The sequence below is a fragment of the Camelus bactrianus genome, chromosome 8 (genome assembly GCF_048773025.1).
Source record: "Camelus bactrianus isolate YW-2024 breed Bactrian camel chromosome 8, ASM4877302v1, whole genome shotgun sequence".
Classification (NCBI taxonomy): Eukaryota; Metazoa; Chordata; class Mammalia; order Artiodactyla; family Camelidae; genus Camelus; species Camelus bactrianus.
Window position 1 is genome coordinate 52178502 of NC_133546.1, and position 24674 is coordinate 52203175.

General features: G+C 44.5%; 1 protein-coding gene and 1 pseudogene across 4 annotated transcripts in view; one reads left to right on the plus strand and one right to left on the minus strand.

Moving 5' to 3' along the window:
- The window catches only part of FAXC (failed axon connections homolog, metaxin like GST domain containing), a 61206-nt gene that overhangs the window by 23665 nt on the left and 12867 nt on the right, over nt 1–24674 (plus strand). For all 4 annotated transcript variants that reach the window (XM_074368597.1, XM_074368595.1, XM_074368596.1 and 1 more), the window contains 2 exons: nt 795–1018; nt 20622–20738. In XM_074368597.1, the coding sequence (XP_074224698.1) occupies nt 795–1018; nt 20622–20738 (341 nt within the window). The remainder of the gene's footprint in view (nt 1–794; nt 1019–20621; nt 20739–24674) is intronic.
- Nucleotides 12537–14388, minus strand: LOC105063786 (small ribosomal subunit protein eS12-like; annotated as a pseudogene).

The following is a 24674-nucleotide window of genomic DNA, read 5'->3' on the forward strand; positions in this document are numbered from 1 at the left end:
GCTATCCTCCCCCCCTTATAATTTATATAGTTCATAGTAAACATGGACAGCTATACCTTCTCCCTAATCCTGTCAAAAAGGCAAAAAGGTGCCTTGTTAAAAAAATCCTTTGACATCAGGCAATATAAAATGCATGCACACAGCATACAAAACAAAAATGTGCAGCTTAATTAATGAACACAGAGCATATACCTGTGTAACCATGACTTTGATCAAGAAAGAATGAAGCTGGGAAAAGGTGAGGGCATAGCTCAGTGGTAGAGTGCATGCTTAGCATGCACGAGGTCCTGGGTTCAATCCCCAGTACCTCCATTAAAAATTAAAAAAAAAAAAAGAAAGAAAAGAAAGCATGAGTGAAGCTAACACCCCAGTCACTGCCACCTCTTTCCCGATACCACTCCCCTCCGCCCCGCCTCAGCCCCTGTAGGTACACCTAAAAGCCTTTTAAAGTGGATTTCTACTTGTTTTCTGTGGGGTTGCTTAAGAGAAAGCAGAAGCGTGGCCTTGCGGTGGGGCAGGGAGGGGTGGATGTCTGAGGGCAGGTGCAGGTGAGGTTTGGGGGAACGGTGGCATGGCCGCACTATCTGGATTTGTCACCGTCCCTCTCACAGGCCCTAAGCCTGGGCATGAACTTGAGCCTGCTGTCCTGTCTGCCTTGCAGACAGCTCCTTGTAGAAGCGGCAATGGTTCTGTTCCTCCAGAGTGTGCTAAATTCCGAACCCCTCACTGGAAATGGACTCTAGAGCTGATATGTACCTAACGCACAGCAGTAACTTGTTTCTACGCAATTCCAGGACGTTAGCTTATTGCCAGTGGGTGGACAATCTCAATGAGACCCGGAAGATGCTCTCTCTTAGTGGTGGCGGTCCCTTCAGTAACCTGCTGAGGTGGCTCGTGTGCCACATAACGAAAGGAATTGTGAAGCGCGAGATGCATGGCCATGGCATTGGCCGCTTCTCAGAGGAGGAGATTTACATGCTGATGGAGAAGGACATGCGGTCGTTAGCAGGGCTTCTGGGTAACGTACCACGCCTTCTATTCTGTTTCCTGTCCTCACGTTGTGCATGTTTAGTAAAGCACTGTTGGTTTACTGATTTAACATTTTGTTTTGGTTGGTTTTTTTTGCTCCCACATGTGGGTTGCAGACCCACCATTTAACCAGATCGCCTAATTTTCAGGAGCATGCGTCTCTCTTCTTAATCACTAGTGCGCCACTGTTTTTAGTGTGAGGAGAACCTAGGACATGGTACAGTGTCACTAACTGGCTGTAAGTGATGGTGGCGTTTCTGAACGTGTTGTGAGCAAGGAAGCTCTTCTATTTATGAACAGGTCAGAGTGAAAGGCTCCTTATAAACGCATCTGCTCAGAAGATTCGACTGCATACCTATCAACATCAAACTAAGAGAGATGCTGACAGCACTGGCGCTGACCCAGCCCGTGGGCATGCGCAGCGTTTGGCTTTTTCTCACCCTTTTGTGACCCTTTGTAATCTAGGTCCTCTTCTTAACTGTGCCTGGGAAGCCTCTCAAAGAGAAGCACAGGGCTGCGTGTGTCTCGGGGTGGGTGAGGATGCTGAGTGGCTTGACAGGCTGGAAGTGACTGGGCTGGTGTGACTTTGTACTGGGCAGAGCGTGAGTCAGCTCTGACAGTTCACAAACGGATAGTTTGAATTCAGGAGCTGCAGTGTGTGAAACAGTGGCCTCTCCTGGGGACAACTAACGTATGGGGAGCCAAGGTCATAGAACCTAGTCCTTAGGGGCTGCTGACTTTGTCTGGGGATGGTGGGTTTTCACTGGCCCCTCTTGGTACCCTCATCTCTGTTCTGGAGCACATTAGGTACCTCAGCTCCTCCAGAAAGTGGGGTTTGGGATTTGGTTGAAACCTACCTGTTGCCCAGGAACGGGGGCTGCCCAGGAACGTTAACCTGCCCACTCTGACTGGCTCCTTCTGGCTCCTCACTCCGGATGCTTACAGGACTGGCGTCCTCCCCTGCACCTGGCCAGCAGGGGGAGATCCCAGCAGCACAGCCAGCTCTTGGCCTGCTTCGTTATGTAGGGGGTTGATGCTGGCTGAACTCCTGCTCTAAACAAACATGCAAAGCGCTGCCTGGCTTGGAGGTTGATGCTGTCTGGACCTCCTGGGCGTGCCTCCCTGGGCCCAGGTGTGCCTGCCTGATGGAGGTATGTGTGGAATTTGCCTCCAGTTTGCCTCATTCCTTTGGAAACTTAGTACTGGACCCCTGGTTTCACAGAGCAGGTGCACAGAGGGCCATTTCCTCCTTAGCAACGGCTCTGTCCACCCCTGCTTTCCTCCTCTTCCTCCCAGCTCATGCTGTTGGGAGCCCCGGCAAGCCAGGAACTGGGCCCCTGAAGTGATGACAGCTCACCTCTAACAGCTTAACAGTGCTGTTTCCTTAACCAGAGACGGGTGATCCTTTCCCTTCTGGAGCGTTTGTGGTTGAGAGGACCCAGGAGGAGGGTGACAGCAATAATGATGATAATGCCAGTGTTTCTCTGGTGTTTAATGACTTAGAAAAATGCTTTCTCCCCAGTGATGGCGAGATGGGAGGTAAATGAATCACCGATAGCTGGGCTGACTACCTGGTAAATAGCATCACAAGTCTCAGTGATTTTCTAGGATGAGAGACTGAGTGGGTTACTTGGAAAGCTGGAGTCGCTGGAGTTGTATTCTGTGTGGGGGCCCAGGGAGCAGTCTAGCTTTGGACTCTATCTAAGTGAGAAGGACTTTCTTGGTTTTTTACATATGGGGAGGGAGAGGCTCTGGGGCTGAACATCATAGTTTTCCTTATTAAGTGAGGCTGAAAGCATCTACCTCCCCCTTCACCCAGGGATCTGGTTTAGTTTGAATGTCCAGCTGTCTGAGAGACTCAAAATGCAGAGTGGCTTTTTACTGAGACAGTTCAAGATTTGGGGAGGTTATCCAGGAATGTCTTTGACTCATCAGGATAAATGAGTTATTGTCGCTTCAGTTCAGTTAACTTCAGTAATTTGACACCTTCTATGTGCCTGGAGCTGGGGATGCAAAGATGAGTTAGAGATGGTCCCTGCTCTCAGGTATCCTCTCGTCCAGTGTGAGAGATGCAGCTCTGAACCAGGAGCAGGAGAACTGCAGCCCATAGCTGGTGGCCTGCTTTTTGTTTTTGTTTTTAATGACCTAAGAATACTGTAGTGTCTGGCACATAATAAGTGCCAAAGGAGTATTAGCTGTTACCATGATCACTTTTACAGATTTTGCATGTAATACAACTTCATGAAGACACTGTTTTCTGAGCAAACTTAAGGTTACCAAAGGGGAAAGAGGGGAGGGATAAATTAGGAGTTTGGGATTAACAGATACATATTAGTATGTGTAAAATAGATAAACAACAAGGATCTGCTGTATGGCACAGGAAGCTATATTCAATAGCTTGTAGTAACCTATAATGAAAGAGAATATGAAAAAGAATGTATATATGTATAACTGAATCACTACGTTGTACACCTGAAACTAACACAACATTGTAAATCAACTATACTACAATTAAAAAAAAAAAAGAACATTGTTTTCTGGGAAAAAATGTCTGTGATAAATGTTTTTTTTCATTTTTAAATTTATTAGTTAATGTAGAAATTTGGGAAGGTTCAGAAAAGCACGGAGAAGGAAGTAATACAGTGGAATTCGTAAATGAAAGTGACAGAAACAAGCTGATTCCAGCCAACTATACTTGACCAACACAAAGTGAAATGTGCTTTTCCCTCCCAGTCTGAAGCTTTCTGCTGAGTCATAAAAATGGTTTGGAGAGTCTTTATTTTTCAGAGTTCTTGTTGCCATTGGGCTGGCACATGTCAAAGAACCAAATCTGTTGGCCGTTTCAGTAAACACCGGTGTGCGATCTTGGCGATTTAAGGAAACGGAAAGGGATGCAAAGTAGGGCTTCCTTTCAGAGGCAGCAAAGTGAGTCACTTGCCTGGTGTGCCTCACGTCACCTGACCAGCATGGAGAGTTACAGCGTGGTGTGGTTTTTTCAGAATTGACTGTATTTTGTTGTGGAACTAAAAAATAAAATCATTTTGTTTTTCATTTTTATTTATTTTTCAGTTTGTAAATAATTTTTTTAAGACATAGATATTTGGCTGATCACTTAGTTTGTAGTTAAATAATATGTAGAGGATTAAAATAGGCTTTGGTGATTAGTAATAGAAAATCTCTAGCTTCTTCCTAACCAGGAAGGCGTTTGGGGTTCCATCCCTCCGGACTGGAACGCCTTGCTGTGGAGCAGAAGTGGTACCGCCATTCAGGAAGCAGAGGGACTGAGGCAGGGTCAGGGGACTCAGGGAAGGAGGGGCAGGTGTTGAGAACAAGGGAAGGAAAATACTCCTTGAAGTCACAGGCCAGAAGCCTGTAAGGCAGGTGCCACTCTGCAGGGCCCCTTACAGCTCTGGCGCCGGGAGAAGAGGCAGCTGGTCCCAGCGAGCTGCAACTCCAGAGCAGGGACTCCAGAGCTGGACTCAGTAGGAAGTAGATTAGGAGTTGGGAGTTCAGGGTTTGTAGACACTCACTATTTTATATAAAATAGATAAACAAGGTCCTACTGTGTAGCACAGGGAACTGTATTCAATACCTTGTAATAGCCTGTAATGAAAAAGAATATGAAAAATAATATATATGTGTAACCAGGCTGTACAGCAGAAATTAACACAACATTGTAAACTGACTACACTTAAATAAAAATAAATAAATTAAAAAATGAGGGGAAAAAAGAACTAGATGAGGGGCGGGGTGTCGTGGCCACAGCACGGGAGCTGCCCTCCTGGGGGATGACACTTTACTTAGGTTGTTGCCAGGCCCTTTCTGCAGTTTCACGCTCCTTGTCTTGTGGTTCTCAAGCTTCTCCCACGCACAAGTCAAGACTGCAATCCGGTGCTTTTGGAAAGCAGCTTTTGTCAGGTCAGCCAGTGCTGAGGGGTATCAAGGAAGGTCTGGTGGCGGCTCCTGGTGTGTGGTGTCGGGGGTGGGCTGAACGGGGCCTGAGCTGCTTCTCTTGTCTCTGCCTGACCCTAGGGCTCCGGCTGCGGGTACGGGCCGCAGGCTGGGGGTGTTGGTGGTGGTTCAGACTGTGACAGAGGAGTCTCAGGGAAGATCTGCATTTATCTGATCGTGATGAAGCACACGGACCACTGAAGTCTAATATTCGTTTACTTTGGGTTGTATTTTTGTAGACCCTGGTGACACAGCAGTTATTTCATGGGAAAAGCAGATGAATAATTGGCAGATGGAGTTGGTTTGGGAGAGAGAATCATACGGGGCGAGAGTAACATAAATACAGTTTCAGCGCTGAGGCTCAGCTGGGCACTGCTGGTGGGCAATAAATATCTGCTGGATGAAGGAAGGAAGGAAGGAAGGGATGAATGTCAGGACACGTTTAGCATACAGCCAGTGCGGCACTCCAGGATGTGTGCATCTGAGAGTACTTTCTGAGCAAAAAATTGAAGTTTGTGAATGCTTTTAAGAGGTAGGGTCAGAAGTAACGATGGGATCTCTAGGTGGAAAACTGCAATTTCCTATCAGAGAGGGTGGGAGAGTGTGCTTGTAATAACTAGAATGTGGACGGAAAGCTAATACCTTTGACTGAGGGCTGTATGAGTCTGACTGTACCGGCGACCACACACGCATTCAGCTCTTTGTGAGGGGCTGGGAGCAGTCGGCTAGAACTGCCACCTGAGAGAGATATTGTCGTAACATTTATAATAGCAACACTTCTGAGACGTGCCCCACTGGAGACAGACCAGGTGCAAGGAGCGCATTTTTGCAGGGGAGACTGACCTGGTGGAGCGGGCTATGGAAGGCTTCTTTGAGGGGATGACACTTCAGCTGGGCTCTGAAGATGAGCTGGAGTCAGGCATGCGCGTGTGTGGGGAAGAGGAGCCGGGCGTGGCAGGGAGGAGATGAGTGTGGAACGGAGAAGGAACATGACACGCGAAGGCTCTGAGCAGAAGAGCAGCTGGGAGCCTTCAAGGAGCAGAATGATGGCCAGTGGGTCTGGAAATCGTGTGGGCGTAAGAGGTGTGGCATGAAGTGGAGGTCGGCAGGATCACATAGGCCTTCCCTGTCACCCAGTAGCTGGGGCGTGGTTCTAAGAGTAGTGGAAGTCATTGGAGGGGAGGTGGTGGGACCTTACGGAAACTCAGTGTGCTGGGGGGACCAAGGGGGCACTTGGGGGTACAGTGAGGAGGCTGCTGAAATCTGGGAAAGGTAAGATGGCATTTTGGACTATGCCATGGCCATGGAGTTGGGCATAAAACTTAGCGATTTTATATGTGTGTGGTGCGGGGAAGGGGTGGTGGTGGAGAGGGCAGGGGTGAGGAATAACCACGTTTTGGACATGAAAATTTAGTCAGCCAAGTAGCCATTCCCGGAGCTGGAGAGAAGGGGTGGGGGGATCGTGAACTTCAGCTGTGGATGTGCCGAGTCTGAGAGCCCGTGAGACAGATGCCTGAGTGGAGAGGAAGCATATGAAAAAGGCAGTGTTTTGAGTCAGTTCAGAAAAGATAAATTAATTCAGTAAAATGGTGTTGGGACAGCTGGCTAGCCATCTGGAATAAAATAAGTACAATCCTGACTTTATGTCATATACCTGAATAGATTCCGAATAGATTAAGCACTTTAGTGTAAAACGTAAAACCATAAAGGGGCCAGGATAAAATATGGGAAACTTTTATATAATCTTAACTTGGGAATATTTTTCTAATCCTGGCACCAAAGGGAGAAACTATAAAAAGAAAAGATGAGTCAGTAGATTACATGAGAAAAAGGAGACAAACCTCCTGTAAGTCAAAAACCACCATAAATAGTGTTAAAATTGAAATGGTAAGTTGGAAAATGTTTGCGACATGTGACAATACAATTAATGTTACTAAATTTATGAAGAAGAACTACTACAAATCAGTGAGAAAAGTGAGTACCCGAAGGAGAAAATTGGGCAAGAGACACAAAAAGGTAATTTGCAAAAATAGTACAAATAATAAATAATGCGTGAAAAATGTTCATCTCCCTTGGTAATCAAAGTTAAAAAATGAGGCACCACTCTGTCAATCAAATTGGCAAAGTTTTTCTTTTAAAAATACAATGTGAAGTATTGGCAGGGGTGTGGAGGAGGCACTGACCTCTGTTGGTAGGAATAAAAACGAATGATTTCTGAAGTTGAGCTTCACAGTTTCAAAGTAATAAAATTTTACATATTTACAGTCGGCCCTCTGTATCCCCATGGGTTCCACATCTGCAATTCAACGAGCAGGGGTCTGTGTACTTACTACATTTAGGATCCATGGCTCAGTGGATCTGTGGTTGGTTGAATCTGTGGATGCAGAACTAGTGGATATGGTGGGCTGACTCAGGGGCTTGAGCATGCGTGGATTTTGGTATCCTGGAACTGATATCCTGAGGGATGACTGTATTTACTAAATAATTAAGCCTTTTGGATTTTTTCCCAAGAAAAATATGACAAATATTTTTGTCTGTAAAGAGGCTTATAATACTGAAACATTGAAATCTTACATAGTTGGCCCTTCGTATCTGCTGGTTTCACATCATTGTATTCAGTGGACTGCAGATGTATGTATACAGTGTATTTGTTGAAAAAAAAACCCACGTATAAGTGGACCCATGGCAGTTCAAACCTGTATTGTTCAAGGGTCAACTGTACTGTGTTTTCTTGACTTGCTGGACTTACTAATTGGATGGACGGTCTCTTGATTTCTTCAGACCGTTGGAGACAGTCTCATGATATGCATGTGCAAGATGGCTGGTCGCTGTTAGTAGCAGAATGTATGGATCTTTTTGAATTAATTCTTATTTTGTGGTTGGCTTTATTCTTTTGATAACTATGTAAGTTTGAAAAGCTAAAGCCCTAAACACTCTTAGAAACAATGAACAATACATGTACGTAAATTTAAAAAATATGTGCAGTATATTGTGTATATGTAGTTACATGCAGTACATTGTATATGTGCAGTCAAGTTGTAATAATTCTGCTTAATAAAACTGAAAACTGAAAAAAAAAAAAAAAAGAACATGGCCAAACCAGAGGTTATCCAGAGAAGGGTGGTTAGGAAGGTGGTTCATCTCCAATTGATTTCATGTGAGGGGTTTGAGGAACCTGGGCTTGGATAGTCTGGACAAGCGAAGCTGTAAGGGTCATCTACGGGCTTTTTTCAGGTATTGAAAGTGGATAGTGAGTTAGGTGTTGCTGAAGGTGATGGGCACATTGGGGCAGAGGAGAGGAGGACAGAGAGGGGGTTGGGGCTGTGTGGCAAAATGACAACAGATGGAAGGTCTGGGGAGACAGCACTTTAAAGCAGACCCGTCTAGTGTTGAGAGGGCTTGTCTGGTGGTCGGAGCTGCCGCTGTTTGGAATCACCCCAAGGTGAGGGTGGTGACCACCATCAGGACAGCTGAGGAGTCTTTTTACAGGCAGTACACTGTTTAACCAGAAGTGGTCCCTAGGGGTCCTTACAGTTCTGATGGTTTTATGATTTTATATTCATTCTCCAAAGAGTGGAGACGGTTTTCCAAGTTACAAAATAAGGCAGAGGCCAAGGTGGAGATTGGCTTACTTGAGTTCCGGTGGATCTCTTGGTCCGTGATTTATGTTTGGGCTGCCGCTCATGACTTCAGAAGGCACGGTGCTTTAAATGACCTGCGTTCACTCAACGTCTTCTGTTATTAAAACTACTTTTTTAAACAAGTGATTGATTTCCAATAAACCTCTCTTCTAATTTTCCACTTCTTTTAAAGTGATTTTTACACAAAAGCTTTTGAACTGTAGCAAAATTGTTTTTGCTTTTAAGAGAGCTTGGAAATGGGCTAGTTTAATACTTCTTACCCTGTTGAATTACATCATGCAGACAGAGCACTGCACTCACATGAGGCCTGAGGCCTAGGCTGGGAGCCTCCCGGAACCCTGCGGCCACACACCAGGCCTCGCGGTGAAGGTGGCGGGGGAAGGTCTTTAGAACTGGGCAGGAGAGAAGGATGAGAAATAGTAGGTTGTGTCTGTGTACATGTTAGCACGTTTAGGATACGCTGAGTGGCTGAACAGAGGGCAGAGGAGGAGAATAAAGATGTGGATGTAATTATACCTGTTAATCTAGCTAGAAAGATAAAACCCACAGATAAATAAGAAAATAATAGACAGTAAAAGGAATGTTCTGGAACCTCAGAGCGGCATTTCCTAATGCAGGTTCTAAGCCCTTAACAGGTTCAGGGGCTTGTCTAGAACAGTGGTTCTCTGCCCTGGGTGCTCATAAGCCCAGGGCTGGGAGAGATGTTTTTAAAACTCAGGGGGTGGTTCGGATATGTTTGTCATCTAACACAGGGCAGACGGAAGAGCTGGAGTGGTGCTGGAAGGGGGACCAGGAGGGTAAAGAGCCGTGGAAGGGGCAGCGTGAGGGGACTGTGCTTTGGGTTGGGTGACCCTGGTTGGGCCTGTCTGCATGGCCTTTAACCCAGCCCTGCCTTCTTTCCATGACGCAAACCTATTATGCAGACTGCAGGCGTTTTTGGGTGGGTAAATTTTAGATGTTATTTTTAACAGCATCTTGAAGATGCTGTAGTCTTACAACACCCCGGAGGGCTGGTTATTTCACAGATGAAAAAGCCAAATGAGGGCCAGAGAGGCTCGGGAACTGGGTGCTTTATTAAAATCATCTGCAAGGATAGTAATAATTTGACCTGGAAACCATAGATTTTATTTTTTACCTGTATTGATTGAGTTCCCATGAGAGTGTAATCTTTTCACAAGCTCACACTGGAGTCCAATATTTACTAACTGAAATGGAAGTGATATACTCGGAAAGATTTTTACATATTATTCAATAACTCTAAATTGCTTGCAGCTGCTAATGGAGAGGACCATTAGATCAGATACTTAGAGAGCAGAAACTCTTTTCTTCATGCATCTTATCCATTCCAGACTTCCAGAGGGAAGAGGGAGCCATGGATGGCCTGGGGACTTGGCTATCTTAAATAGCCAGGAATTGGTGAGGCTACGCCCTGCTCATATTACAGTGTTTGCAATCCCATTCCTGGGTATATATCTGGATGAGGCTCCAATTTGAAAAGATACATGCACCCTAATGTTCACAGCAGCACTGTTTACAATAGCCAAGACATGGAAGCAGCCTAACTATCCATCCACAGATGACTGGATAAAGAAGTTATAGTATATTTATACAATGGAATACTACTCAGCCATAAAAAGGATAAAATAATGTCAAATAATGAATGGACCTGGAGATTATCATACTAAATAAAGTAAACCAGAAAGAGAAAGAAAAATACCATATGATATCACTTACATATGGAATCTAAAAAAAAAAAAAGACACAAATGAACTTATTTACAAAACAGAGACAGCCTCACAGACATAAAAAAAGAAACTTAACGGTTACCAGGGTTAAAGGAAACAGGAAGGGATAAATCAAGAGTTGGGGATTTGCAGATACAAACTACTATATAAAAAATAAACACCAAGTGTTCCTACTGTAGAGCACAGGGAACTATATTCAGTACCTTGTAGTAGACTATAATGAAAAATAACATGAAAAGGAGTATATACATATGTATAACTGAATCATTATGCTGTCCACCAGAAACAGAACACTGTAAATCAACTATACTTCAGTTAAAAAAAATCCAAAAAAAGTGTTTGCATCCTTATGGGGATTAGGCAGTTGCAGCCAAGACTTGTGGTTCATTTCTTTTCCAGTTTCATTGTTGCTATCTTGATTGGTAAAAATATGTTGATTATTCATAAAAACAAAAAAAAATTACTTTTAGCAGATTAAAATTCAATGCTAATCCATGCTGAGTTCTTCGAAATCTTTGTGGCTTATTTAGTAACACACATTGGTTGATGTAATTCTGACAGAAGCAGTCTGGTCTCTGCTTTATCCTGGGGGCAGTCTAGCTGTTTCTTCCCTGAGAAAAGTTTAAATTTCCAGGGTTCCAATTCCTGAATGATTATAATAAAAGAATAAAAAATAAAAGTATTCACAGGATAGTGGCATGTAGACAGCAGATGTTTACATCTTACCTGGGAGTGTGTGTTAGGGATACGCACAGAACGAGAAGGCGCCAGGCTCTCCTGGTGTCGCCCGGTGTGGGAGTTCTCCCCATCTATGTCATCAGGACGGGGAAATTTCCCCTCTACCCCACTTGAGTTCTTGTGGCTGGACTGTACACAGGACAGAGTAACAAGAGGAAAAGAAACAAATTTTAATTTGTGAAGTGGAGGTCTCAGTAATGGTAGTCTAAGAAGTGGCCAAAGCAGGGAGCTTTTATGTGTATTTTTCCTTTCCATTTTTTTTTTTTGTATACATATTATTATTGAAGTATATAGTTAGTTTACAGTGTGTCAGTTTCTGGTGTACAGAATAATGCTTCAGTCATACATGAGCATACGTATATTCATTTTTACATTCTTTTTCACCATAAGTTACTACAGGATATTGAATATAGTTCCCTGTGCTATACAGTATGAATTTGTTGTTTATCTATTTTATGTATAGTAGTTAGTATCTGCAAATCTCGAACTCCCAATTTATCCTTTCCCACTCCCTTCCTCCCCCTTTAAACATAAGTTTGTTTTCTATGTCTATGAGTCTGTTTCTGTTTTGTAAATATATATATTTTTTTAAAACAAAGAGTACATTTGTGAGGAATTGACAGGACAAGGAAACATAAGCTTTGGGTGCTCAATCAGTGAAGAATGGAAACAGAGTTTGGGCTTGGGGTAGTAAATTAAAGAAGTAACAGGTTTGTTTATACAGGCTTCTTGGCCCCAGTTCCCCGTCTCTGGTGATGAGGGTGTCCTTCTGCCTCTGGATGCAGGGAGCGCACCTTCTCATTTATTTCATTTATTTATTTTGGCAGGGGAGGTAATTATTTTTATTTATTTTCAGAGGAGGTATTGGGGATTGAACCCAGGACCTCGTGCATGCTAAGCATACGTTCTACCGCTTGAGCTATAGCTATCCCCTCCCCCCTTATTTCTTTACAGCCTTCTTCTACTTGCCATATAAGTCTTTCCTGTCTCAAAAAATAGCACTCCAGTTTTGTCCTCTCTCTTGCTTTCCCTCCACAAAGGAGCTTATTTGCAGTGAGCAGTTCTGTTCACTTCTCTTCCATTTAAGTCATGAGCCACTGCATCCTGACACCTGGTCCCCATCCCGCCCTGCCCCCAAATTGTTCTTAAAAGGGTAAATAACACCCTGCCTTATCAGCAGGTCTGTTTAAAAGCCTTATTTTTAATAGATAAACAACAAGATCCTCCCGTATAGCGCAGGGAACTATATTCAGTACCTTGTAATAGCCTATAATGAAAAAGCGTATGAAAAGAAACATATATGTATAACTGAGTCACCATGCTGTACACCAGAAATTAACATATCATTGTAAACTGACTACTTCATTAAAAAAAAGCCTTGTTTTAATTTTGGTCTTTCATTTATTTTTTCAAGAGCCAAGTTCTAATGTATTCATTTCTTGCATTTGAAGTCGTCCTTGACGATACCCTTGGCCTGACTGAGACTCTGCCAGAGTCCTCGACCAGCACACGACTACAACCACCGCTTTACCTGGTTTTCCCTCTCTGTCGATATTACACAAGGCCTACCCATTCCCCGAGTTTCTCCTTGTCATTGACTTTAATTGGCTTGATTTGGTGTCAGCACAAAGGGCCTCCCCCAACTGGACATACAGAGGCCCATGGCAGTTGGATGCAGGCACACAAAGGTGAGCATGGTGATGCCCTAAGGCTCGGGCAGCTGTGTGAGTTCCACGTGCTGGCCCAGCAGTGGGTGAGGGTGGTCCTCAGTCCCTCCCAGGAAGCAGTGATAATGTCCATGACCCCTCCAGCTGCAGGTCCATGCCTTCCTTGGCTGTGGCAGTGGGTCACAGGTGGAGCCAAGTCTTGAGTGCACCCGCCAAGCCTTGAGATTACCGCAGCCTGTGAGAGCCCCTGGGCCAGAGGCACCCAGCTAAGGCTGCCAGATTCTTGACTCACAAACGCACCTACGGATCTCCAATCCTATCAGTCCTGGTTGGAGCCTCTTTTAGCAGCTGCTGAGCTGAGAAGAGTACAGCCAGGCTGTCAAGAGGAAAGAGTGCTTATTCTGCTCTGGTGGGCGGCAGGCACCAAATTCCAGTTGCCTCCAGTTATGTAGATAAAGGGTTTTACATCTTTTAGGAGTAGAATCTTATCTTTTAGTCTCTTGAGAGACTATTATTACTACCCACTCTGATTTAAGCAGTGCTCTTGTCTTGGCTGTGAAGAAACCTGGGTCTATTCCAAGATTAAAGAGCTTGGCACACAGGCGGTTTCTGTCTCTGGATTCAGTGATCTTTGAGGAAGTAGTGTGCACTGGGGAGAGAGTTACGTGGGACATGCTTAACAATTTAGTGGTCAGGGTCCATGCGCAAGAGTGTTCAGTAGGGGAGTGATAAGGCCTCCTGCAGACCAGGAGCCAGAGACTTAGTCCTGCACCTGAAAAGAAGCATCACACAGAATTCCGAGGTGCTACCCAGCAAATGCGTGGGTGTATCACTGGAGAAGGTATCGGATTCCCATTTTTAAAGATGAAGTCACTAGCAGTTTGTATCATCCCAAAGGACCTGTGCCTGTTGAGTGAATCTGAGTGAGGCCTACCACTCTGGCCAGGTGCTAAATAGTTCTGGTGGTGTAAGATCTCCATCAGTTTTTGGTGATTGCTCACATGTTTGAAAGTGATGGAAGATCCTGGATTCTCACCAAGGTGAAACCTGGGGTCCATAATGAAGAGAAGTCCTCCAGGAATGTAGTGTTTGCTTGTCTGACCCTGGTGGCCAAACACAAAACCTGACATTAGAATCTACTGCTATTCAGCTTTCTTAAAAGAAGGATAGGTTTCTTATAGACAGATTTGAATTTATTATTATTATCTATTTTTTTCTTTTTAATGGAAGTACTGGGGATTGAACCCAGGATCTCATGCATGCTAAGCAGGCAGTCTACCACTGAGCTATAGCCTCCCCCAGGATTTAATTTAAATTTGAACATAACATTGTGTTTGGTCTGATATCTTGTTTCATTAACAAAACCATATTTGGGGGCTACCAGATAGTCTTCACTGAATAGACAGAACAGCTGATTGCCCAATACAGGGCAGCCAAGACAGAATTGAAACTAAGGGGAAAGCCTCTCTGGATGTAGTTTGAGTTGAGTTGAGCTCTATAATCTTTACCCTGAGAAGATGTACTTGGGAAAGTGAAACTCAGGAGACCCATGCAACTTTTATGCTCCTCAAAGCTCACTGTTTCAGCTGAATGTCTAGTTAGACTCAGAAGCAACATTATCGCAGAAACTCCAAGAAGAGAGGTAAGACAGCCAATCCTCAGAGAATTAGTGATGCTGCATCGTCGTTAGAGATGGTAGTTGTAGTTCTTGAAGACTTCCGGGAGCTCTTGTTTAATTATATTAAATTATAATAACAAGTGAGTCAGAGCAGGCACTTGCCTCCTTGTGAGAAATACTTTCCAAATCCAGATTTCCTGTGTGTGAAATTTTTCTATAACTGGTGCAAATCCTTCATCCAAATTTCCTAAAATTACAGTATGTACCCAAGAATCCTCTGAGTGTATGGAGTTCAGAAGGTGCTCAGAAACATTAATCAGAGGACAGAAGTGCAGAGGAGCAAGGGCAGTCCCATCCTTGGAGTGGGGAATGTCTGCGTATCCTCACGTCCTCCACAGGGAACTTTAAGAGCTGAGACATCAGCATAGAGAAGACTGGGAGGAAGAGGCAAAGTGATTGGGATGTTTGGTACTGGTGGTCATTGAAGGAAGGGTCAAGCTAAAAAAAAGTTCTTTCTTGTGTGTTCTTCCAGAGAATTTTATAGAAAATTGCAGGAGTATCTTGTTGCTTTCCAGAATGAAACCTGAGGAGAGATTAAATTTAGAGGCTTCTTCTGGGGTTTCCCCCCACCCACCTTTGTTTTTTCCCAGAATGTGAGCTGATTGGTGCAACTCGTAGACATCAGAAAGTTGTTGAAGTTAACGATTTTAATTCTGGTATTTACTATAAGGACTTACCATGTATTAGGTAGCACCCCTCCCCCCCACAGTTGAAGGAATCACATATTCAGTGATTTTAGAGTATGCTGGGAATACGAGCAGGAGCTCCTTAAAGGATGTGGCCTGTCATATTGTTTCTGACAAAAGAGGGTTCTGATCAGGAGTATCAAAGAGGCTAGAACATCGACTTCCTGTAGCTTTGTCCTCTGGGAGAGTCACATGTAGAGAAGAGCTTAAAGGACTTGTTCCTTGGAGGTTGGCTGGTAAGATCGCTGTTACCTGTGCTGTCCTTGGGGAGAGCACTCAAAATCTCTGTTTCTCAATTTTCCTTAAAGTTTCAGTTAATTAAAAGTGAGAGAGGGACAATTAGAAATATGAGTGGTATCCACATGGACTTCACAGGAATCATCTGCTTGTGAATCCTATCAGTGCTCATAGGGAACTCTATGTAGGTGAAACACATAATTGCTCTTTATTTCATAGACTAACAGAAAACAAGTGCTAGAAAATACAGTTCTAGAGAGAAAGTGAAGAGAATAGTCAAAAACTTTTCAAGCACTCATTTTTCCATTAGTCATTTCTCTTCTACCACTTACAACAGTTGGAAATTTAGCTTTCTTGTTCTCTCCATTTGGCTGGAATCTTCAGGATTGGATTCTGGCCATTCGTCTCAGCCTCTGGGCTGACTGAGTTCTCCCTAGACAGCTGTGCGGCTTTGCCCTCATGTCTGCCCTCCCCCATCTCCCAGCCTTCGCCTTAGTCAGTCCTAGTGGGGGTGAGGGTCCTGGCTGACGTGCTCAGTCTTCTTCCACATGCTTCCACCTTTGTTGCGTCCTGGTGCCTCCTGGTCAGCCCCGTGTGTGGCTGCCCATGACAGACGTGGAAGGCAATGTGAGAAGGGCCAGAGGTCAGGCTTGGAGGTTAGAATCATCAGCCTCGAGTTCATGGGGCCACCACTTGAGGTTCTGAACAAGTCTAGGGGACAAGAGCAAATATCCTTCTGGGCCCCAGACCATTTTTGTTATTCATGACTTAGTACTCCCCACTCAATTTCTGGTCATCTTTGGGTGCCCCAATGGTTCCTCCATCTGCAATATGATCTTCCTCACAGAGAGAGCTGCTCGAACTGCCCAGGAAAGGTAGGGTCAGATTCTAGAAACCCCCAGGACCAGCTGTCATCCCCCAGCCCTCGGGGGCCACCTCCCGCCCCTGCTGTGGGCTCTCCCTCCCAGATCTATGCGCTCCTCCCTCTGGCTGCCGGCTCACTGCTGGTGCATTTCCCCCCTGGTCTCTGCTCCCTGATGGCCTCTTGAAGATCCAGCCATGGAGGTCTGTGAAGCCACCCCGGGCGCCGGGAGTTACCCTGCCACCGTCAGGGTGTGGGCTCACCCTCACAAGTCAGGAGGACTCTGCAGCCTCAGGGAGGTGTTCCGTGGTTTTGGAAGCTGGCCTCTGGTGGACCAGCCTTCAGGGAGTCTGATGTACCCCGGATCCCTCACCTCCCAGCGTTTCTGGTATTTTCAGTTTCTGTTTGCTCTCACTGATGGCAACATGGTCCACACGCCCAGCCTGGGAGTCGGGGAGTTACAGGTGCTCAGATATCCCTCAGCTGATTTTGTCTATCCCTGCAGAGGCCAGTGGAGTGGTCCACCTACTGAAGAAGCTTGAGTTGCCCCATCACCCAAGCCCGATCCTTCAGTGCCCTTCAAAAGTGCCCTTAGTGTTTTATTTTCGCTAAAACCCTCTGGCGGTGAGATCTGGGCCCACTTGGTGAAACCTGGGGGCGTTGCCGACTTGAGATTTTGGCTTGGCCTCTTCAACTCTAAGCAGAGTCTAATCTGAATTTGGGCTCTCTCCTAGAAATACTTCCTGCCAAGCTCTAAAGGCCACAGCTGGAACAATTTGAGCAACAAAAGAAATAATGAGCATACTGGATTATAGGCCACAGAATACAATAAATATTGACAAGTGCGTACTCACATAAATAAATAATCGAGGGCATCAGGGAGTGGGGGATGAAGGAATGGTCGTATTTGAATCAATACATGTAGAAGGAATGAGAGAAATAGAAAGTCCTGATGAGGCAGACACCACAGTAATAACTGTCTCAGGTAACGTCTACTAATGGATGCGAAAATCAGTAGGCCAGAGTGTGAGGAGGAACAGGATATTTATACAGTCTCAGAGTTTCTCTCCTAAGACTATTAACTGCAAAAGGAAAAATAGTAACGTTACAGTGAAGAAACCTCACAGACGCGACCTTCACCACGTGGTCAAGGTTAACACCACCAGTGAGAAGCCTGATGGACAGTGTGGACTCCCTGGTATGATGCTCTGAGATGGGGTGTTAGTCAGGGGTCTCCAGAGAAACGGACCAATAGGAGATGTAGATATAGTTGTCTATATCCATTTCTCTTATATAATATATTTATATTGTCTCTGACAGTTTGGAGGCTGACAAGTCCCCAGGTCTGCAGGGTGAGTCAGCAAGCTGGAGACCCCAGAGGGCTGATGGTGCCGTTCCAGTCCCAAGGCTCAAGACCTGGGAAGAGCTGTTCCCATTTAAGTCTGAAGGCAGGAAAAAGCCCATGTCCTAGTTCTAAGGCAGTCAGGCAGGAGGAATTCTTTCTTACTCCAAGGAGAATCAGCCCTTTTGTCCTACTAAGGTCGTCAACTAACTGGATGAGGCCACCCACATTACGGAGAGCAATCTGTGTTACTCAGTCGACTGCTTCAGTGTTAATCTCATCCAAAACACCCTCACAGAAACCCCCAGAATATTGTTTGATCAAAGAACTTAGCTCCCTGTGGCCCATTCAGGTGGACACATAAAATTAACCATCACAGAGGGGTCCCTAAACATGCATGGCTACTTGTTAAAAACCTTAGGCAAACCCAAGTTGATGGACATTTTACAAAATAACTGACCAGTATCCTTTAAAAGTGTCAAAGTTATGAAAGACAAGGAAAGACTAGGGAGACTCAGGAGACATGACAACGACGTGCATTGTGGGATCCTGGCTGCAATCCTGGAACAGGAAAGGACATTAGTTGAAAAACTAATAAAATTTGAATGAAGCCAATAGTGCAGTTACTTATATTAATGTTAATTTCTTAGTTGTAGTAAGTGTACTGTGGTTACGTAAGATTTCAACATTAGCAGAAGCTGGTTGAAGGGTATACAGAAACTGCTGGTGGGGAGGGTATAGCTCAGTGGTAGAGTGCATGCCTAGCATGCACGAGGTCATGGGTTCGATCCCCAGTACATCTGTTAAATTAAAAAAAAAAACCCTAATTACCTCCAAAACAGAAACTCTGCTATTTTTATAACTTTTCTATAAGTCTAAAATTAATTTAATTAAAAAAGTTGAAAAGGTTTCCTGCCATCGGGTACTCTGAGGACTTCTTAGTAACAGAAGATTTTTTATATTCTTTAAATCTATAGCTGTCGTGTATGTAAATACACATATAATTTTGTATTTACCAGTCAACATTTCCCACAAATGCTAAATTCCATCTATTTTTTTTTTTGCAGGTACCTTTAAAAACCTTTAGACTTTTTTTTCTTCTTCTATACTCTGTATTCCTTCCTGACTGAAGCATCTTTTTGTAAATGTTCACAGCTCAACTCTTCTGCTGTTCCATGGGATCTTACCTCTGAGATGATGATCCTTGTAGCATATTGTGCAGAGCAGAGGGCATCCAGCTGGGATGCGGGAGACCTGGGTGTCAGCATTTTTAGTCTGATTCTGTTAATAAGTAACTCAGTGTCCTTCCAGTTTTAACATTCTGGGCCAAATGGCAAATTTGGGCTGAATGCTATATGTATTTGTTGATGTATTGATTGAAATAATTGTCTTTATTATTAATACTTTTTTCTTTTTATCGGAGTCTTATGTGCTGCTCTATTATTAGGTTTCCTAAGTTTTTTTAAAAAACTCATGTACATTTTTTCCTTCTGTCCCCTAAAGTCCTTGGATTCTACAGTAGACTTGACAGTGTAGTCTGGCATCTCCCTTAGACTCTTTCCTTTTAGCAATTTAAGGAAATCAAGATTCTGGTGGGGTGGGGCCAGGAAGCCACTGTAGCTCCCTTTTATCTTGTTTTCTTCTCTCTGAAACTGGGTCCTATGTGGAAAAGTGAAATTTGAACACAGGGCTGTCTGAACTGGAAGCTTCCGTTGCAGTGCTGGAAAGATGGATAGAATATACCAGATGGGGCCAAGGGAGCATATGTCGGTTTGGGGGCAGGGAAAGGGGTGGGGCACAGCATGAGCAGAGGTGTAGCAGGGGAAGCATGAAGTGTGCTGGGGAGAGGGGTGTTCCAGATCTTCTGGGGTAAGGAAGGACGAGGGAGAAAGCTGGAACAGGGGCAGGCGCAGAGGGTGAGGAGCCTTGGATTCCAGGTTGAGTTTGGACTATATTTCCTAGCCCACTTCATAACCCACTGAAGGTCTTTGGGGGAGGGAGTGCTGTGATGAAAACAGCTCCCAAGAGATTGAAGTTCAGTGGGATATGGACTGGAGAAACAGAGAGGCTCTCATCACAGCCGCTGGTGTTTGATGACTTACCCAGAGGCTTTCTGTGTGTTGTCATTTCATCCTCACAGTAGCCCTAAGAAATACACTTAATGTCATCCCCACTTTCTGGATGGGAAAACTGAGGCTTTGAGAGGTTGGGTAATGACCAGGCTTCCATAGTGAGTAACAGTGGTGCCAGGACATGAGGCAGGGTGGGTCCAGTTCCACCTGCGCTGCCTCTACCCTACAGCACCTGACAGTAGCCCGGGGACAGCCTGGCGCACGTCAGTAGGTCAGCTGTGGTACGTCCAGGTGATGGGGCCTGCATTAGGTCAGCTGTGGTGAAACAGGGCGATGCGAGTGGCACTGTGAAACAGCCTCCTGTGGGAGCCTGACCCCAGGGCTGGGCCTGCAATTTTAAAGCTTCACGTTTGTTTCCCGCGGAAGCTGGTGCTCAGTGGGGAGAGCCTTGCCAAGACCATGGCGACATCACGGAAGACCTTGCCTACAAACTTCCTAGTGGCTTAGGCTTCTTGTTTTTCCTGAGGAAATGTATTAATTTAATAAAGTAAATGCTGAGGCCGGGTGTGCTTGGCTTGGGTTACTATCGGGATGGTTTAAGCAAACTTCCGGGTGTTTTTGCGCATTTCAAGCCGTAATTACTAGAGCTGGAAAGGTGTCTCTGGAGGTCAGTGGGTGATCCATTCTCCCTTTTTTCCATGAATCCCCTCCCCCATCTGCATATCTTGGTATGTTCCCAGTTACTTCTCCGCTTTCCTGTTGCATCGGTTGATATATCACAGAATTGTTTAATTCGTTTTACTTTTGTTTCTAGTTTTTTTTTCTTAAGTATAAGAGGGTGCATGCATTTCGGTTTTGCAAAGCTTCTGATGCACAGTTAAGTAAGCATATAATAGGGGTGGTTCGAATGCCGCTGTGACCTTGTGGGGCAGCGAGGGCCAGCCCAGTGACCTCTCTGCTCTCTCCGCTGCAGGTGATAAGAAGTACATGATGGGGCCCAAGCTTTCCACTCTTGACGCAACTGTCTTTGGACACTTGGCACAGGCAATGTGGACCTTACCTGGGACCAGACCTGAGCGGCTGATAAAAGGCAAGCCGTACGAAGCTCTTCAGGTTTGGGGAGTTGCGGGGTGGGGCGGGGGGCTGAGGGTAGGAGCAGCACGATGGAGAATTCTAGGCCAGTGCGTGTGAGCTTGGCTGTGCTTTCTGGAGACACCAGGCTGTGTGTCCGGGGCCAGGGTTGGTTTCTGTGCTCAGGACATGGAGAAGTGGAGGACAGACTGGCCTCTCACCAGCCACCTTGCTCAGACTGTGTTCTTAGCAAAGCTGACACGAACCCTGCTGCGTTCCACACGAGGGATTTTCTTCCAGCTCCTTATGTAGCGGACTTATCGCTGAAATGAGGCTTGAATTCCTTCTCGTCCCTTGTTTTGTTGGCCTTCCCGAATTTCCTTTGGGCAGTGGTGAGACTTGGTTGGAATGAATCGAGTACTGATTGAAGAAGGTCTACTAGAACTAGTGCTAAGTGGGGCGAGGGAGAGGATGGGCTTACGTTTAATTTCCTAAATGATCAACATGGAGATGTTCCTTGTCTTGTGATGTGCTGGAAGTTATCTAATGGAATATGTTATCATATTAGTGATGTTTATAGCACTGAAAATAGTTTTCCTTTATTTTAAATCAGATTTTCCATGTTGGTCTAAAAGACATTGATTCCTTTCAGCTCATTAGGGCTGTTTTGTATTTACTCTCACTTGCTGTCACTCCCTGCTCTCTCCTTCCATGTTCCTACCACACCACCTTGCACATCTGTGAGTGCACACACTCACCTGCACTCACTTCTGTACGTAGACGCCCTGTACACACTCACTTGTACACATACACTTCCACTTCCACCCAAGTACACACCCACACGCAGACACGCTGCAGTGGACCCTTGAACAACATGGGTGTGAACTGCATGGGTCACTTACACTTGGATACTTTTCAGTAGTAATTACTCTATTGCTACACGGTCCGTGGTTGGTTGAATCCATGAATGTGGAGGAACCGTGGATACAGGGGGCCAACTCTAAGTTACATGCGAATTAACTCCCACGTTGTTCGAGGGTTAACTGTATTGAGGTCATCTGGGATTTAGCCAGAAGGATTTAGGTATCCACTATCAGTAGAAATCTCAGATTCTACAGAATCTCTTCTCGCAGAAATGAAGCATCTTTGGGTCCATTTATTTATGACTTGACCCCTTCCTCTATCACTTCCTGGAGAGACTTGAGGCATTTAGTGTTCTTTGTAGAGAAATGATCAGTCTTTTTGGAGGATTGATTTTGAGTCCCACCTGGAGACATACACATTAGCGGGAATCTGACACCATCATCTGCAGGGGACTTTCGGCATGTCGTTGCGTGTGCTTTGATTCTTAAAACAAACTGGTAGCTTCCCCGTGGGGACTGGAGGAGCATGAATCATTCAAGTCCTCAGAGAGTCTCTAAAGCTCACTTCCAAACCTTTTGATCGGAGCTGCTAATGCAGACAAACTGCTAATTTGGACTCAACTTCTTTCTCTGCCAGTGTTCTTTCTGTGGTGGAGCCTTTCCCAAGAAGTAACAAGAGGCAGGAGACACGGAAACAAACAACCAAGAGCCTGGATAACTTAGGACTGGCTCACAGCCAGGAGTGCGAGTGGCTTGGATCTGGCAGTTTTCCGCCTTAGCTTTGGAACAGCCAGGGCACTGTTGTCCTTACACCTGTGTGACTGTGTGAGTGTGTGTGCATGAATATTAGCTTTTTGTTCCTAGATATCTAGTCACACAGGCTACTCCAGGAACCATCCAGAACAGTGAAAAATTTTCCTTAATTTAGATGAGTAGGAGGGTGGACTTTGGATATTCAGCAGTTCTTAAAATATACATAATAAGTGTTTGTAGATGAGGTAAAATATTATTTCCTTATTAGAGAAAAATTAGAAAAGTTAAAAAAATTAACTTGTGACCCCCTCACCCACAGAGAACTTCTGTTAATGTGGTGGAATATTTCCTCGTCTTTTATCAAGTACATGTATGTATGTATTTTTAAAAATTGCTATCATGATGCTGATACAATTACAATCTGCAGTTTTTAATTAGCTATGCATTATGGCCATTTCCCTTGTCATTAAATATTCTTCAAAACAATGTATTTAGTAGTTGTATAATATCCTATCCTGTGGCTACACTGTAATTTGTATGATTAATCTTTCTCTGGACTTACGGGTTATTTCAAATAATGTTTACTAATATTCTTTAGTGAGTAGTGTATGAATATGTATTTCTGCTTATCTCTGGTTATTTCCTTCAGCTAACTTTCTAGTTGGGGAATTACTGTCTCAAAGGGTATAAGCCTTGGTCTGTAGCTAAATTGCTTTCTAGAAAGACTATAGCGGTTTATAGTCTTGTGAGCAGTGTGTGAAAACACCTCAAATTTTGTTCCTCAATTAGGATTGGATATTATTCCTTTTGAAAATTTCCCCATTTTTACAGTAAAAAAGCATCTCAGTTTTATTATCAACAGTTTTTTTAATTGAGGGATAATTGATATACAGTTTTATATTCGTTTCAGGTGTACAACATAGTGATTTGATGTCTGTGTGCATTTTGAAATGAGCATAATAAGTCCAGTTACCGTCTGTCATCATACAAAGTTACTACAACATCACCGACTGTATTCCCCATGGGGCACATTACATCCCCGTGACCTAGTCACTTTATAACTGGAAGTTTGTACCTCTTGACCCCCACATCCATTTTGTCTACTCCCCAGCCACCCTCCCCTCTGGCAACCACCAGTCTGTTCTCTGTATCTGTGAGTCGGCTTGTTTTGTTTATTTGTTTTTAGGTTCTGCATATAAGTGAAATCTTACAATATTTGTCTTTTGCTGTCTGACTTATTTCACTTAGCATAATACCCTCAAGGGCCATCCATGTGGCTACAAATGGCAAGATTTCATTCTTTTTCATGAACGACCAATGTTCCATAGTATTGTAACTGCCACATCTTCTTTATTCGTCTATCAGTGGACACTTAGGTGGCTTCTGTGTCCTGGCTGTTATGCTGCAGTGGACATAGGGGTGTGGGTATCTTCTTGAATTAGTGTTTTCCTCTTCTTCAGTAAGGAGTGGACTTCACTTCACGGAGTGGACCTGCTGAATCATATGGTAGTTTTATTTTTAATTTCTTGAGGAACCTCCGTACCGTTTTCCATAGTGGCTGCACCAGTTTACACTCTCACCAACAGTGCACGAGGGTTCCCTTTCCTCCACGTCTCCACCAACATTTATTTCCTGTCTTTCCCAGAAGCCCTGTTCACGTGGAGTCACATTTGATACTTTGATCAGAGTATCCTTATTAGAGAGTGGCATGTGGGTTTGGGCGCTTTTCCAAACAGATGTGGAGAACTGGAAAGCCTAGAAAATTGAAAATAAAGCAACAAAAGGGAAAAGCTTCTGCCTCACAGCTGCTTGCCCTGGAGAGCCATATCAAACCAGAACCTGACCTATTTTTCTAAATTTGTAAGAAACACAACCTTCTGTGTTTTAAGACAAACCCTGTTCAGCGACTCTTTCTACCAACAGTTACTTATTGTACTTGATGTCTTTTTTGTTTATTATTTGATAGATTAAGAGGTGGAAAAAAAGTGCTGGCTGTCCTTGAAAAACATGCAAGTATACCCCCATCTCCTTACTTTGACTGTTCTCCATCCGGAAATGTTTAGGAAGAGGTTGGAGGAATTCGAGTCTCAGAAAAGGGCTGGCTCGAAAGACCTTGCTGGCCTCTGTAGTTTGAGATCCGTGAATGAGCTTCAAGGAGACGAGGGAGTGGGGGTGTCCTCATTACAGCATTCAGGTTTGCTAAGAACTTTTCTGAAGAGGAAGTGTTCGGTGCCCTCACTGCCTTTGTGACACAGTGTTAACGGGAGCAACCAAGGGCACAGCAAGCACCTAGAACAGGTCTGGAACAGGGAGGTACCAAGTAAGTCCCTGGAGATCAA